Raw genomic sequence first — 16,397 nt, 5'->3', positions numbered from 1 at the left:
GCCACACTTACCAGATGGGGACATGTACTCAGCATTTGCCCTGCAAACCACCTGGATTGGCAGATTGCACATTTGCAAAAAGGCCTGGAAACAAAGAGTCACATTTAAAAAGCATTAATACACCAGTGACAAATAAGCGTGCTCTTCTCAATACATTTGACTATATTTTAGCTAGTTCTTAGCACACGCTTATGAAGCGTAGCTCTTTGCATATTGCTTTTAGGAAGAAAGAAGGGTAGGTTAAAGAAAAACAAGGTTTTTTAACTTCCTTAGACAACTGTTTATCATCCGGTCATTGACTGGAATTATTCTAATGAAATTTCATCTACTTTTACTGTTTTTCTTCAAGATGAGCAAAGAAGCAGTATCTCACAGAAACAATTAGTGCTGTGGCTGTACAAAATTAAGCGACATTTTGCCCCTTCTGAAAATCATTGTGCTTACTACTTCTAGCTAAAGCTGGCTAACCACGTTCATGTTGTGTAACACAGCAAACATATATGGCACCTTCCCACATTATATTTACAATAGTAAATATAACGCCAGAAGTTTTGCTCCATGATACTGTCAGAGCACAAGTCTGCTTTGGGAAGAAGTATTTATTATCTGTAATCTATGTGAATCATGGAGAGTGTAAGTGATCAATTTACTGTTTCTATCTGTAACCTTAGATTCACAGCATTCTGAGTAGGATGCCAATTTTCATCAGCACCTGCCATTATCACAAAATCCTTAGTGTGTTTCTGTTGAAATAGCAAATTATCAAGAAAAATACTTGCAATTTGGACAGAACATGGAAAATAAAGAACTTTTTAAACCTCTAGAGTCTCTCAACTCAGCTGAAGTCCTATCGTTCATTTTGTCTTTGCAATAACACAGGGCAGAATTCCAGATTCCAAAAATACACCTATTTTACCACACAGTGGCTTGAGGTTAAAAAAGCCTACACCAAGGCGGCTATCACCATGAAGAAAAATGCTGCTAACTTGGCACTTTCTACATAAGCATCCTCTTAGCTCATCAGATGGCCGGATCTAGCACTAAGCTGCACACTCACAGCTTTAAATGCTCAGACCCTAATCGTAGACATCAAAGTAACCTAAACTTTAACCTTGAGATTGCTGACCTCTGCACTAAATGAGACCATAAGGCATGAACTAACACTGGCATCAGCCCTGTTCCTAACTTTCCGGCTTCTGTAGTACCCATCGAGCAAACAAAAATAACCCAAACAGCCCCTCTCCCTTCCCCTGCACTCTTGAAGTCCTTTATTCCCAAACCCTAATCCAAGCGCTGATACTAACTGTACCACAGGGAAAAGAAGCCAAAAGCTTTGGTCCTTTTCCATCCAAATTCAAGAACTGCACGGTCCATTACAACACTTGGCTCTTGCAGGTGTAGATGACCTAACTCAAACCCAAATCACAATTTAAAACAAGGAACTATGGTCGCAAGCTGCTAGGCAAGATATTGATTACGGCTGATGTGAGCCCGCCTCAGAACTCTAGGAGCTCTGCAAAACCCACCACAAACCTGGGTTTCTACAGCTTTTGATTTCCTCAGCCTAACTCTAATTTAAAGCGCTGCTTGGGAGCCAATTATTATACATACACATGCAGAGATACAGATAGAGAGATAAAAAGGGAGTACTAGTCATAGTCAACATTAGCCAAATACTGCAAGTCCTGTACTACTTAGCAATAAACTGGTCTTTAGAGTGCCAAAACCTCATCCCAATCAGAATCTCTATCACTGCTTAACAGAGCAACTATGATCCAAAGGAAATATAAGGCACTGCCCACATTTGACACCACCCCACTTTCTAAGTCTGTGTGTCCACCAAAAATCAATGCTTTTGCTATTTTAGCATCCCAAATTCCATGCAAACAGTAATACCCAGAGGACCAATCCTTAAACAGGAATTTAAGACATTGGTCTGTCTCAGTCCTAGATCTCTTCCTTTGCCTGCTGGCTCTGTAGGATCTAGCAATGTGCAGGCTGTTCCAGCTACTGCTATACACATCATATCTTCTGCCCAAACTGGGGCTTCATATGCAACTTTTTTGGAAATAGCTAAGAGATAAGAATGCAGAGACTTTGATTTAGTTTATATATACACTCCTTTACCATTGCTGGACATGGTGTAACCCACAAAAAACATTCACTCTAACTCAGATGGTACAGAGACTTGGTTCTTCCAAAAGCTATACCAGTAGCTAACAACATCTTCTCAACAGTACTATACCGATGTCATCAAACAACAGCTTCAAAGAATTGCATCTTTGGGCGGGAGGAGTGGAACGAACTTGTACCATTCTACTTAATTCTTGGCTGTTGAATTCCATCTCAAACATATTTGGTCTAGGCTTACCAAATGAATTTCCTTTGCAGTAAGCCACTAAATTAACTCTGCAATTCTGCAGTAAGCTAGAGATGAATTTTTTTTAACTGCCATGTACTATTGTCACTGCAAGCTCGGAAGAAAAAAAGTCTGAACTGCACTGGAGTTAGGGCAACACATGAATAACTGAAAAGCTTCTAAGCATGGATACACATTTAAGGAAAAAGAGGTGAATTGGAGAACTATTTTTACCTTCTCATATCAGCGTGTCAAAAATGAGACATGCTGGCAGAGAACACTTAGGTTACATGACTTGCTTCAGTAAATTACTGCCTGCAGTGCATTGTATTGTACATTCATTCCTACACAGTACAACGTTTCTACCAAGAACCCAGTTTGTGACTGAAAAACAGTCCTCAGCACAGAGGCTAAACTATAAATAAAATCTTTTCAGTGTAAAGAGTTCAGCCAAGTTTCCATCAAAAAATCAGAATCTGACCTTTCTCTCCCTCCTTCGCCTCAATAAACATCCACAGAACAAGGAATATCGACCTTTATTACATTTGGCAGGGAAATTCTACCTCAGTCTCTGGCCTAGTGCAAAGGGGATGGAGAATACACTGCCATTTCAGCATCTCAGAAATGCAAACACACTGGGTCCATGTTCCTTTTTTGCACTTTGTAAAGAAAAGACGACAGAGGAGGTTGAACTAGAACTGAGCTCTGATGTGGGAACAAATATTAACTACATAAAAACATTCACTACTCTGCATAATAAAGAGCAGAGTCCAGAAAGCTTAGAAATAAGTCAGTCTGCCCTCAGAGAGACCCTAGAGCAAACACCAAACCAAAAACCTGAGAAAACTTCCTTGGAATAGTCATCTCCAGTTCTGATGAACATTTTATAGATGGGAAAGGAGAACTGAATTTGAGAAACTGAAGAATGATTCAAGATTAAAATTGGGCAAATCCATCTGGTTCTGTGTTCACCCCAGCAGTCCCCCTGCAAAGTTCAGAAACACTGATTGCTAGAGCTGCCTCTAGCAGCCTTACAAGACCTGTTCCAGCAACCCCCTTCAACATCCACGTGCCAACACCTCTTCCACTTCAGCCTTTGTCTATAATTAGGATCAGCTTTAATATGAGTGGTGAAATAGTAATGAAATACAAAAACAAGAGAAAACAGAACAGTGAGAGAGTTGAACACAAAATTACTTAATGCCATAAATAACCCTAAAAATAAAAATTTAAAAATCAAAAACTGCTATTAAGTCTTGAAAAAGATAGAAGCCCCGGAAATTAAAAGACCAGTATGTTGAGCTGTAATTTGTACCCAAAGCATGACCTATTCAATTTTAAGTCCTCCTTGAATATTGTTCTGCAGGAAAACAAAGGAAAGCTCCACAATGAGAGAAGTTTAATCCTTATTGGATCTACACTGCTGAACTAATCATTACCTAGAGAAGGACAGTATCTATTTCTTGATCCAGCTTAAACTGGATCCATTGGACAGCCTTCAAGTTGACCAAAAATACACGTCAACTGATAAGAGGAGACAGTACTATCCCAAACTATGAGGGCTCAGCTTAAGAAACAAGCCTTGCAGTTTACAATGCTATGAGAGTACTGACATTCTTTCATTGATGTGACTGACAGGCTGCGAAAATTATTAGTACTAACAACATAGATGTTTTTGACTTTTCCAGCATAGTGAATGCATTTCATATTTATAGAAATTATGGTTTCTTTTAGAAAAGATGTACAAGGATCGTGACCTTATATCCACTGACAGAAAACCTCAAATATTTTTCTGATGCATTCAATTAGGTAAATTAGATTATAGACAATAACGGATGTTAGACAGTAAGTGGCATAAACTATTATCAAAATAGTTGAAACTGGCACAGATCAAAGAAACCCTACAGAGAGAATATAGGAAAAAGCAGCAATTTTTGTGAGTCTTTATTTCATTTAACGCTTTAGCCCAGCGATCAAGGGAGGATTTGTTCTCTTTTTGACCACTCAAGAAGAATGTCAAGAACCAGCACATTTGGTATGCAGATGGTATCAGACCACCATAGCTTCCAGCTCAGATTATCTTGTTTCCCTTTGGGTACCTCACATATATAATTTGAGCAGGCGAGTAAACCCTCGCTTTTCTTGTGAGACAAACCATCAGTAAATGGGAGTGAGCTCAGCTCCTCTGAGTGCTTAGAGAGTGAAGGGTGAGAGACTGAAGGCTGAAACCACCCCAGTGCAATTCTACTGAGATTTATGACAATATCAACATCCCTTCAAAGACACCGCATCAAAAGCTGAGCAATCTGAAAGATCAAGGGCCCAGGCTTATTCTAGTACATCAGAGATTATTGTTAACATCATAAATTTGGCTGATCAACTTAAAAATGGGACTGAAAGGGGGCAACTGAATTCCATGTGACACATAAGCTAGTTAATCAAGCCCTTGTGAAAATTAACCTAAAACTGGTAAACAAGATGGTAACAGCAAAACTAGAAACAAGACACTTAACTGAGCACAGCCTGTCATACCTTGCAAAGATGCTTGTAATTCCAGAACAGCATTAAATTTCCTGCTCTCTCACCTCTGGGAAAAAAGTGTACTAGCACAGAACGAACTGAGTGACTACTGTAGGCCACAACCTGGATCCCTCTAGCACCTAGGATTCTCACGCAATAATACTACAGCAGTTGCAGTTCTTCAGAATATGGGAAAAAAAATTAGCTCTCATGTCTGTAGTAAAACTGACACAATTACTTCATCTAAAGTTTTCTGGTTCAAAGTTACTATAAGATATCCACTGAAAATGTTTATTGATCCCTTGAAAACAACTCTTCCAAACAAACTCTAAGCAAGGAAATGAGAACTGGATTCCTGCTGGAAAGGATATATATTTTTTTTTTAATGCTTAACACCTATCCAAAGGGTTAACTATTTGGATCAATTCATGAAGAGAAGTGATTAACATTCTTATTTCCCCTTGCTCGTGCTACAGAAGATCAAGAGATGATTGCCCAATAGACTTTACACAAATAAAGGAAATTTCATTCAAGCATAAATATACATAATTCACTACAACTGAAGGACATGAAACCAAAACACTCAGGCTTTTAAAAGGAATGAGTAATTTCATGGCTCATACTAGTTAACGCAGCATAAAAGAAGGGTAATGAAATCTCAGATTGGGAAGAACTGAATTTATTCCCCTGGCATCAGCAGGAGTGCCTCCTTTATCCATATGTTCCACTGATTATTAGCATTTCTGTGATTTTAAAAACAGGGGCCCAATTTCTTGTGCAGTATTGGCATTGGTCAACCGTATAATGTCTGCCACAAAAACTTTTCTCTACGTTATTTCTGGAACAAAGTGTGTCCTTTCTTTAGATGACGTTAATGCGAGAAACAGATAAAGACATTAAAAAATAAAGATTCGGCTTAATAGGCTCTATCAGCTTCTCTCCCACGCATGCTCTCTGCCTCTCTTCCCTGGAGGCTAACAGTCTCCCCTCTCACGCTCTTCCAGCCTCTCTACCTGTAGCATCACCTACTCTTCCAGCACCTGGGAAGGGAAGGGAGAAATGTGAACAATATATTTTTAGCAATGCTACCTCTCTTCTTCCAGACTGAAAGCACCGAGACTACAAAGTTGCTACTGCCTCTGTGCACCTTGTTTATAATGGGAGACTTTGGTGTACACAGGCAGCTGGAGAGCTGCTGCAAGCCCATGAGGAGCAATAGTACAGGGAGGAAAAAGGTGCCACCAGATGAATTATGTCTGTCCTTCCCTGCCCTCCCAACATTTACTGTTATAGACTAGGAAAGAAAGAGTGTGGGAGTGACGACAATGGATTGAAGAAAAGCCACGGAGAAGCCTCTCAGTGCCTCTCCAGTCCTGCCACACATTGATCCACACAGGACTATGGCTTGTACTGCACTGTCTTCTCCTCCCAGAGAGTAGCAGCACAAGCCACTCGGTTTTCAAAGTCAGCACAAAACAAGCCAGTTCATTTTCTTGCAGCAAGAGAACAATGTATCAACAGCTATGTGAAAAGGGCTGAAAGGAAGCTTTGAGGTGACAACTTGTTACAAAATTAATCAACAATCTTATGCCTATCATTCATTTCAATCACAGCAGATGACACCTCCTGCCAGAATTATGGAGTACATTTACAACAACAGCATTGCTTAAAGGACACAATCAACTTAATGCTTGTTTTATTTTCTTATAGCCTGACCAATTTCCAATTCAAAACGTAGGTAGTACATTGGATTTCAATTATCAAAAAAAAAAAGTAAGAAAAAAAAAAAAAAGATGAAAGCTATCACCTTTGTGCTGCTTTAGCATAGTTCAAAAGCCCAGAGCCCAGAAACAACAGCCAGCCATGGGGCAACTCACCCCACCCTCCCTTTCCTCCTCACACGACTGGCATTCTGATCTCCACTGCTGCTGCCACCCTCAAAACAATGCAAGAAAGTGATCCCATTGTGTCTTCCTATCATGACAAGGACAGAAAATGACTGTGTATAAAATACAATGGGAAGGAATAAGAGAAGGGAGGGGGGAGTTTTGTATTTTTATTCCTACAGTTAATTGTTTCAGGTGCCGTTTTTACTCGTCCTCTCCCTTCCTCTTTGCCCTCCCCAGTTAACAAAGGCATGTTTGGACATCGTCAGTTGGAAACAAACGCACATCAGGCAGCGAATCACCCTGTCAGAGATCCATCACAACGCTCTCCTCTTCCTCTCCAGTCCCCTCTCAGAATAATACATATGAGCAAACACATATACTCATTAAAAATGAGTTACAACTTGATGTAAATCATATCCAGATTGCAGTTACTGAGATCAGAGGCAAGAATGAAATTACTTATGCCAAGACTCAAATAGTTCACAACTTACGTCCCCACATGAGGAACACTATTTTCAGATGGCACACTCCAGGCTTCATTTGCAGAAGATATATTTATGATTAGTTTTTAATAAAGAACGAGCCATTCCAAGCCATCTCTTATTCAGCAGCATTTCTAAAAGCACTCACACAATACTGTTGCGAAGAAAAAGTGAAAGGCGTTTTCTGTTTTCATTTTTACGTTATTTCTTGAGCATACAAAGGACAATATGTGATGACAACTAAAGAGTTATTCTCTACTTTATTGTGGGAACACATTGTAAAATTAAAAACCATGAACAAATCTACAGAATAATTCAGTTTTCATATCAAACAGCTGCAGACCCTGTAACTGAAATAGTGTGTCTAAGGTTATAAATGAAAACTGTTCAGTATCATTCTTTGAGTGACAGATTAAATTCCTAATCCAGTTATGGTAATGGCCACATTTGTAGTTTAACATAAATTAAGAGCTTAATTATATTTGTGACTATTTTAAACAAAATAACACATTCCTTTGTACCTGTGAATGTAATTTATAGCAAAGCCACGTTCATTCTCCAAAACAATCTATTTTACACTGCAGCACAATACTGCTCTAATGGTGTAATGTAATTCTTGTTGTAGAATGCGGAAAGAGTAGATTCACTGGTAGCACAGAGGTTTTGAAGATAAATGAAGATGCTATTCATTCAGGGGTAATTTCATCTTATAACTATATGAAAGATGTTTCACTCACAAACAGTACCTGTATGGCTTGGGATTTAAGCATGTTTTCAGCTACAATGCAATGCTGCTAGATTGATTATGTTGATACTGCATTTCTCATCGTGAAGAATTCCAGCTTTTATTCTCTTTAAAAAAAAGAGATTGTTAGATTTTCATTTCAGTACTAAGCCTTTGTTCAAGCCTCAGCAACAAGTTCAAATTTCTGCTAATGTTTTGTCTAGAGAAAAACCAAACCACAATTCATATACACACAAAAAAAAAATCACAAATCCGTCGAGGGCAATTAATCATGCGCGATTTACACATTTATTTGATTACTTGTTGAAGTAAATAAGCAGTTGGTCTGTGTAACACAATTTTAAATTGCCCAAACATCCTTCTGTCATTCAGGACTAAGAACAGACAATACTAAATGCACTTTCCTGGAATATATTAAGACCATTTACAAGGACATCAATTTCACAAGCAATTAATACATATCTTAACATAATGAGCTGCAGCCTCTATAACCTCCGGATAGCTATGAGAATTTCCACAATCCTGAACACTTTAGGCAGCCTTTTAAGCAAGACTCTGAGAGGACCAGCATAAAGATTTCAGAAGAATCTGTAACAGAGGCAGTCTCAACATCCACATTCCTCCTCCTGACAAGTTGGAACAGCGCACAGAGATGCTCTGCGCTGCCATTTGAGGCAAGAGGCCTGGCACAGCGCAGCTCCATTAACCCCCTCCCTGCTACTCAGCCAACTACTTCCACCCAGGCACTGAACAAAAAGGCTTTACCTGCACCAGGCATCAAAGGGGAGACAGGGCCTGGACAGGCTCTCTGCTTCAGGCTGAAACATACCCTCCTGTGGTAATTCACTTTTAATCCATTTAAAACTCCACTTTTCCCTCCTTGAAGTTGTGAAGTTATTTTGTTATTGAAATATAGTTGTGTATTCACTTCTGGGGTTTGGTGGCTTTTTTTACTATAAGACTGATAAGCAGGAATGCTGTATAATGGAAGCTGCACAATAAATAAACGAAGAATGGTTTTAACCATGAGTCACGTTACCCAGGAGGTGTATGCGTTTTCATTAACTTTAATGGGAACAGGGCTGAACTTCTAACAAGCAGAAAACAGCCTTCATTCTACATACAACACTCTCTTTCCTGTAGCTGGATAATCATTACTGATTAGTATTTTCCCTTGACTTTAATTCCTTCGCAGTGAAAATAAAACTTCATTCAATATAAAGATTTTGCAGCCTAAGATCAAATGGGCTTCACTTTCAACAGGACTGTATAATACACTACTTCAAGTTAACAACAAGGAGTGCAAACACCAAGATGTACCAGAGATAACACACTAGATCATTTGAAGTTATGTTGCATTTTCAGCAAATATAAAGAATCTCAACCCAGTAAAAGACAAAGGAATTGTTAATTTAGTCTGTTTCCAGGAACAACAATGGGCAGAAGAGGAATTAAAGAACAAGCAACAGCAATAACAAAACCCTATCAGAATCAGTAGAGAGGTTCCACAAGATGAGAGGGAGGAGAGTCTTCCTCTCTGCTTTGCCCTGATGAGACCCCACCTGGAGTATTGCTTCCAGCTCTGGGGCCCCCAACATAGGAAAGACATGGATCTGTTGGAGCAGATCCAGAGGAGGGCCACCAAGATGATCAGAAGGCTGGAGCACCTCCTCTATGAGGACAGGCTGAGAGAGTTGGGGTTGTGCAGCGTGGAGAAGAGAAGGCTCTGGGGAGACCTTATAGCGGCCTTTCAGTACCTAAAGGGGGCCCACAGGAGAGCTGGGGAGGGACTTTTTACAAGGGCATGTAGTGATAGGATGAGGGAAAATGGCTTTGAACTGGAAGAAGGGAGATTTAGAATAGATATTAGGAAGAAATTTTTCACTCTGAGGGCGGTAAGGCAGGTTGCCCAGAGAAGTGGATGCCCCATCCCTGGAGGTGTTCAAGGTCAGGCTGGATGGGGCTTTAAGCAACCTGGTCTAGTGGGAAGAGTCCCTGCCTATGGCAGCGGGTTGGAACTCGATGATCTTCAAGGTCCCTTCCAACCTAAACCATTCTATGATGGTTTGGTTGGTTTTTAACTATTGCAGGCACCACCACTGTTACTCAGCAATTCCCAGAAGATTCTATCCTCCCCTCTCTTATCTGACATGTAACTATAGTCAGGAGATCAGATTTCATTGCACAATGAGAAGTCAGAAGTCCAATCATTATTAAAACAGCAAGACTCAATCAACTTCCTATGTTCAATCTGCAGCCCTCACTACTCATTAATTCAAACAAAATGCCTGCAATAGTCTGTTACAGCTACACTGAGAGTAACTTGCTCTGCTGTCTGCATGATCTGCTCTGTTGAGAAGTACATGAAATGCCATCTGTATTGCTGGGTTGTCAATTTTAAAACAGTCAACTTTTACTCTCACTAATTACTTACTATGGCATTGGATTTTATTCTTTATTTTAGATGTAACTATCTGCATGTATGTCCTATGAGAGCTAGCCCAGAGCAGCATTATGAAGAGATGCTGTAAGGAGATTTTGAGAAAGGTCTGAAAGGCCAGTTGCAGTACATTTAGAGTCTTGCTGTGAACCATGTTCCTTAAAGATCTGAAGGCGGCTGACTCCACATGCTCTTTTGATCAGAGGGACTCAAAATTCTGATGTGTTTTCACCACATGGAAGTTTGACAAGCCATGAACAAGCTCTGGTGATATTCATGTGCCCCAAATCAGTAAGAGGGGGAAAAGGAATGGCAACAGTGGGAAAGAGAGTCCCAGGTACCAGCTCCTATTTCCCCTCCTATTCCACTCCCATTTCTTCCTCCTCCTCAGGAAAAGAACACAACACACACACACACAGACACCAAAAAACCCACAAACAAAAAAAAAAACAGCAAAAAGATATCCAGTGAAAAGATAAACAGGCTCTCATTAGAATAAAAAGTAAATCCTAAAACAGAGGAACTCAGCAATTTCCTTACGCAAAACACACAGGTATATTTACAGCTTTCTGATTACTAAACTAGTAATACACAGCTAGAAATCCTAGTATCATTTCAAAATGCATTAAAGACACCAAGGACAGATATTCTTTTGCAGTCACAACCATGTTACACAGATTCTTCAAAATAGATATGATTCCCCAACACAAAATTGTTCTATAAAGTTTAAGATCAGATATCTACCAGAGCCATATTTATAGTCATGGCTACTATCAGCTGTCCAGCTAGAGAATATTGAAGAAAAACAAGCATTTTTAATATATTATAGTTAATTTATCATCTAAGTGACATGTGTAGGATAACAATGGACTGGAAACAGTAAAGCAAAATGATGCATTAGAAAAGGAAATTTTAGGGTTATATTGTCGCTGCTTTTCTTTGTGTTTTAAATACAAGCCACACCTATACATATTATTAGATGGTAAGAAAATTCATGAGAACTCCAAAAAATACAGTTGCTGGAATAAAAAGGAACACTGAGATGAAGTGAGCAATAAAAACACTTATTTGCATTACTGTGAGGCACAATATAAAACACAATGCCCAAACAAACTGCCTTGTTTATTTAGTATATCAAAGATGACTCATCTTTCCAGCAAAGGATAAAGGTATCTTCTTGCTGTGATAGAATTTAGTCTTAGAGGTATTTCCTAGATTGCCAGACTAGAAGGAAATAAGTTAGAGATCCTGGAAGTAGTACCATGATCAAATGATCCTAACCTTTTTACTGGTAGTGTCAGTTACACTCTCCAAGTGTCCCACTGTGGCTAAACGAGGTGTCACCTTTTTGCATAGCCCTCAAAGACTGCTTGCTCTAGCTGCTCTGAGCTAGACCACACACCAAAAGCAAGAAGCAGGGGAACAGTGCAACTCCCTACTACGCAAAGCAGCAGCAAAGTTGCTTTTAAGAACAGGAACCTTACAGACATCCTGCTCACCACCACTTCTGACAGCCAGACCCTCTCTACTAATGGGGAAAACATCCCCTCGAGATTTGGGGTTACTGAACCTAACAGGTTAATGGAGCTTACGCGGACTTCACACCACAGAGGTGCTTTTAAGTCAATTAGAGATGCAAGTTTGTCAATTATATGGACTACTTCTAAAAACCACATTGGATCTCAGCTCTGTATACATGATGAAATTGAGAAAACCTATCAGAGACATAGAGAGACTTGATGCTCACAGCATGAAGCAAATATGCTTCGAGTTTGGGGCAGTATTAGCTTTGAGAATTAAATAACCAGCAAGCACCATGCAAGATGTTACAAGAGGAACTAGCATACCAAGTGAAAAAAAGATGGGAACCATGCACAATTCCCAGAGTAGGCAGGTAAGCAGATACTGTACAAGCATAGACCAATATAAATACGTGTACAAGCAGCAGCACTCTATACAGGACTCTCAAAATCCTCATGCCCTTTAGGCTCTAGTACTTCAATGTAAAGCACATCAGATGGAAGAAATAAGTCAGTGATTTTGACAGAAATAGTTCTTAAATTATTCATTTAGCTAAATATAGTTACTTTAGCTAGATACCAATCATTCAAAAAATAAAATGAAATTAACATTTTTAGTTTAGAAAAGATGACATTTTACCTGAACAGCAAGTGAAGATGCATTATCAGAAAGCAAAATTTGTTCCTCTGTTGAAAGAAAAAAAACAAAAACAAAAAACACGATTACAAAAAAACGTGCCCATTTAGCTACTGACCTGTAACTGTAAGTCATTCCGGGTTGCGTTTCTCATGCATAAAACAAGGAGCACATATATAATTATTATGCAGCTGGACTACAAAACCTGTGATATGAATATTAAAAAAAGAAAGAGAAAACAAAAAAGAATACCAGGAATATTTCTCCTGCAAATGCAATTGCATTTATCATACATTACCAACAATGTACAATAAAAGATGCTCAGAACTAAAAAACAATACTTGAGTTTTATGCCAATTACTCTTCTTCTAATCAAAGTTAAATAAAACTGCATCTTCATAACTCCTCTGGCTAAAAAGTAAAAGCATTCAGAAACCTATAAAAGCGGCTTGCAGTTAATATTGCACACTATGTCTGGGTCTGTCACACAAAAGAAAGATGACAAGTTCACTGCAATAAAAATTCCATGCTTAGAAGACTAGGGCTGCTACCTATTAGTCTTCATTACTTTGCAGTCTTCTGACAACTGTAGCAGGCTGCTGAGCCCCAAATGGGGGCCATAATGTGATCTGATGATATATGAAGAGCTGCTAAAGGGAGCCTGAACCATCCTAGCCTATACATTTTAACAGTTCCTTTTTACTGAGAGCCCACTTTACCACAAGACTTCAAAAATCTGCTGCCTCAGCTATTGGTGCAGTAAATCTGCCAACTGTGCCTGCAACCACATCATTTTACACTGCCTACAGCAGCCAATATAATGAGTCAATAATAAACCAAGGACCTTATAGGCCATGAATAGCTGGTTTATACTGGCAGATGCAAGCGTAGCTAAAACCTCTGACCAGACAAACAACACAAAAGACTCTTTTAACAGTTTCTGTGCTTCCTTGCAGCTAATTATCTTACTGCATATTTAATCTGTTTTCTAAAAATAAAGTAACTATTAATTGCAAAAACCAGTGTACCCACCCTTCAGTTGCTGATACAATGCAGCATTTTCAGGCCAAGGCTCTGCGGCTGTGGAAAGAAGAAGAATTAATTAAGCAAGCCAAAAAACAATGAGCCTGCAGACGCTAACTGAACATTACCTAGAGCAGGAAGTCAAACTGCAAAGACACTGATGCAAGATTTAACCTGCCCTAAAAACGTCCCACGGTCATTTTCTTCTCCTGGTCTTCTCTCCTGCCCACAGAAGGACAACACAGAGCAGAAAACTAAGTCCCAAAATTTAATGTTGCAAGAAAAGGTAAAATTCAAGCTACATTACAGAATGGCCTTGTAATTCTCAAGCAGCTAAAGCAGCTGTTTTCCCTCCACCATAGAGACATCCTTATGCACATTCCCATCACAATTCTGGCCACCCTCAAGAGCAACTATTTATTAAGATAATAAACAAAGAATTTGGGAAAGAACAGAACAAGACCCAGAGGAAAGAGCACAAACCTCCAAAACAAGTGTGAAGAATTTTTTGGGGAAACAAAAAAAGCTTTCTACCTTTTAAAGTTGTGTACTCACTGGTCGTATACAATACGTACAAAGCCAGGTGCTCAGGCATCTCAGAAACCTACCCACCAGGATGACTGAGACTACCTACTGCTTTAAATGATGTACTGGTCAACCCTAAAATGGCAATGTCGCTATGCATTAAAAAAACTGCATCATCACTTGTTCAAAACAGTTCAACAGTTGTTAAAAAAAAAAAAAAAGGCAAAGAAATAAAAGACAATCACATCTTCCAGTTGAGAACCATTGCACTAATCAATCATACACCACTTGAATTTATGGGAAGGCAAAAATAACAATCAGTACTGATTTACTGTTAATGGTAGCATTAAAATAACAGGTCATCACATTGTTTTATCTCTATTACATTCTCTGTTAATGTCTGATTAAAAATCTATTTTTAAATACCAATTCAAACCTTGTGTTCTACCCAAACTAGCTATTTGTAAACAATTAATGCTCTAATCACATAATATTTTTTTAAAAGCAATAATGTATCTAAATAAGTATGTGTGGTTCAAACAGAAATACGCCTCTGGCTTCAGTAAGGTCATTCTTTGTGTCTTTGCCCTCAGAACTCAAAGAAAAAATGCACAATTTTCTAATGATCATTCTTTTTGTATACTCATGAAGTATTAATTTTTATGGAAGTCAAACAGAACTTTATAACACTGTACACAGTTTTGCAAAGGTCACTACCTCTAACTTTAGGGCACAGAGCCTATCAAAGCTATACTAGTATGGGCATGAGAAAGCAACTAATCACATTTAAGTGTCATGAAAAAATGTTTTATGTTTTATTATAGCAGTTATTGGTTTTACACCCCTCCATTAAAGTTTTGCCCTGGAGTAAAAATTCTTGAGGTGGAAGTACATTTACTTTTTTAAATAAAAAGAGACTAAGATAGTGTCTGCGGTACTACAACCTTAACTGTTTAAAATAATTTATCTAACATACATTTCTTCAGGTCCACTGAAGTCTTGCAAGAGCAAATGGAATGAGGCAATTAAAAATGTTATTACTATACTTTAACAAACTTAACTGGGCTGGACTCTAAGTCACGAAGGTACACTGACCTCATAAATACTCCAGCCAACCAGTGAAAACATCCTTTTTACATGTCCAAAATGGTACGGAGGACTTCAAATTGCACAGGCCTATTTCTACTGAAAATTTTTGCCAGATCCTCTTTCTTCAGTCTGAAATGTCAGATTTATATCTAATTCTTGGACTCCAGCCCAAAAAGGAAGCAGCCTACTTTAACACAAGCGCGTGACTCAAATATTTCAGGCCCACAAAAATCACGTGAACGTTTCATTTTCCAACAAAATAGCTAGGTATATTTCAAGAAATTCAAATAATAATTCCAGTCTGATCTTGGCACTAAGCTATACGCAGTTGTGGAGACAGATATACATACATATATAAAACAGCTTCTGGGCACAGAATCCAAAACTACACCACTGCTAAGGCATGCCATATCCATCACAAGTAGAATATTTTTTGTAACTAGTTTCCCTTAAATTTTCCTTCCACATTCCACTAATCACATACAGATTTTCATGAACCGTATCTGCTGACCCTAATTTTATTAGTCATGATATGAAGTCTTCATCCCACAGTCTTAGTATAAGCAGGAGCACACACCCAACTTAAAGGGAAAAAAGGACAACGGTAGTTTAAAATCTTTGTGTTCATCCATTCACAGTTTAGTTTTGTACTAATATATGTCTTTTGACAAGTAAATGAAGCGAGGACAAACAGACACATGAAAATCTCACCCTTCATTATTAGTACACCTTAAACTCCAAATTTCAGCAATTTTAAGAAAATGAATTAACAATATCCCCTGCACTTGGCACCTGACATTCTCCAGAGGGAGGTCACAATTTTGACCATGTTGGGATGAGGTGGACACACGCTCACAAGCTTTGAACTGAGGCCTTCAGTTCTTTACACACAGACCAGATAAAAGGTAATTGGTTTTGCTAGCACTGTACAGGCTGAATTTTAAAACAATCAACTTCACACTAAGATTCACTTATTATTACTCATGTCCCAGAAAAAATACTCAGCAGCATGCATTCAGAATTGCACACAGCAGATTGTGTTCCAACGATACCAGAGGAATATATATGCAAAGCCTCCACAATTCTCTAGAATCAAAGAATTAAATACCTACTCACTATCTGTCCCGTATCTTTCAATTTCTACTCACTCTTTTTCTTCCAAGATGTT

The 16,397-nt window shown here is 38.7% G+C and overlaps 1 protein-coding gene across 2 annotated transcripts in view; it reads right to left on the bottom strand.

Moving 5' to 3' along the window:
• Window positions 1-16,397, bottom strand: part of MTX2 (metaxin 2) — a 36,156-nt gene that overhangs the window by 8,533 nt on the left and 11,226 nt on the right. For both annotated transcript variants that reach the window (XM_082484445.1, XM_082484446.1), the window contains exons 2-4: window positions 13,625-13,672; window positions 12,596-12,642; window positions 12-84 (exon numbers count right to left, since the gene is read on the bottom strand). In XM_082484445.1, coding sequence (XP_082340571.1) covers window positions 12-84; window positions 12,596-12,642; window positions 13,625-13,672 — 168 coding nt within the window. The remainder of the gene's footprint in view (window positions 1-11; window positions 85-12,595; window positions 12,643-13,624; window positions 13,673-16,397) is intronic.

The sequence above is a fragment of the Vanellus vanellus genome (assembly GCF_965231255.1).
Source record: "Vanellus vanellus genome assembly, chromosome: 5".
Taxonomy (NCBI): domain Eukaryota; kingdom Metazoa; phylum Chordata; class Aves; order Charadriiformes; family Charadriidae; genus Vanellus; species Vanellus vanellus.
Note: the sequence above shows the minus strand (reverse complement) of the source record. Positions and strands in the feature narration are given on the sequence as shown.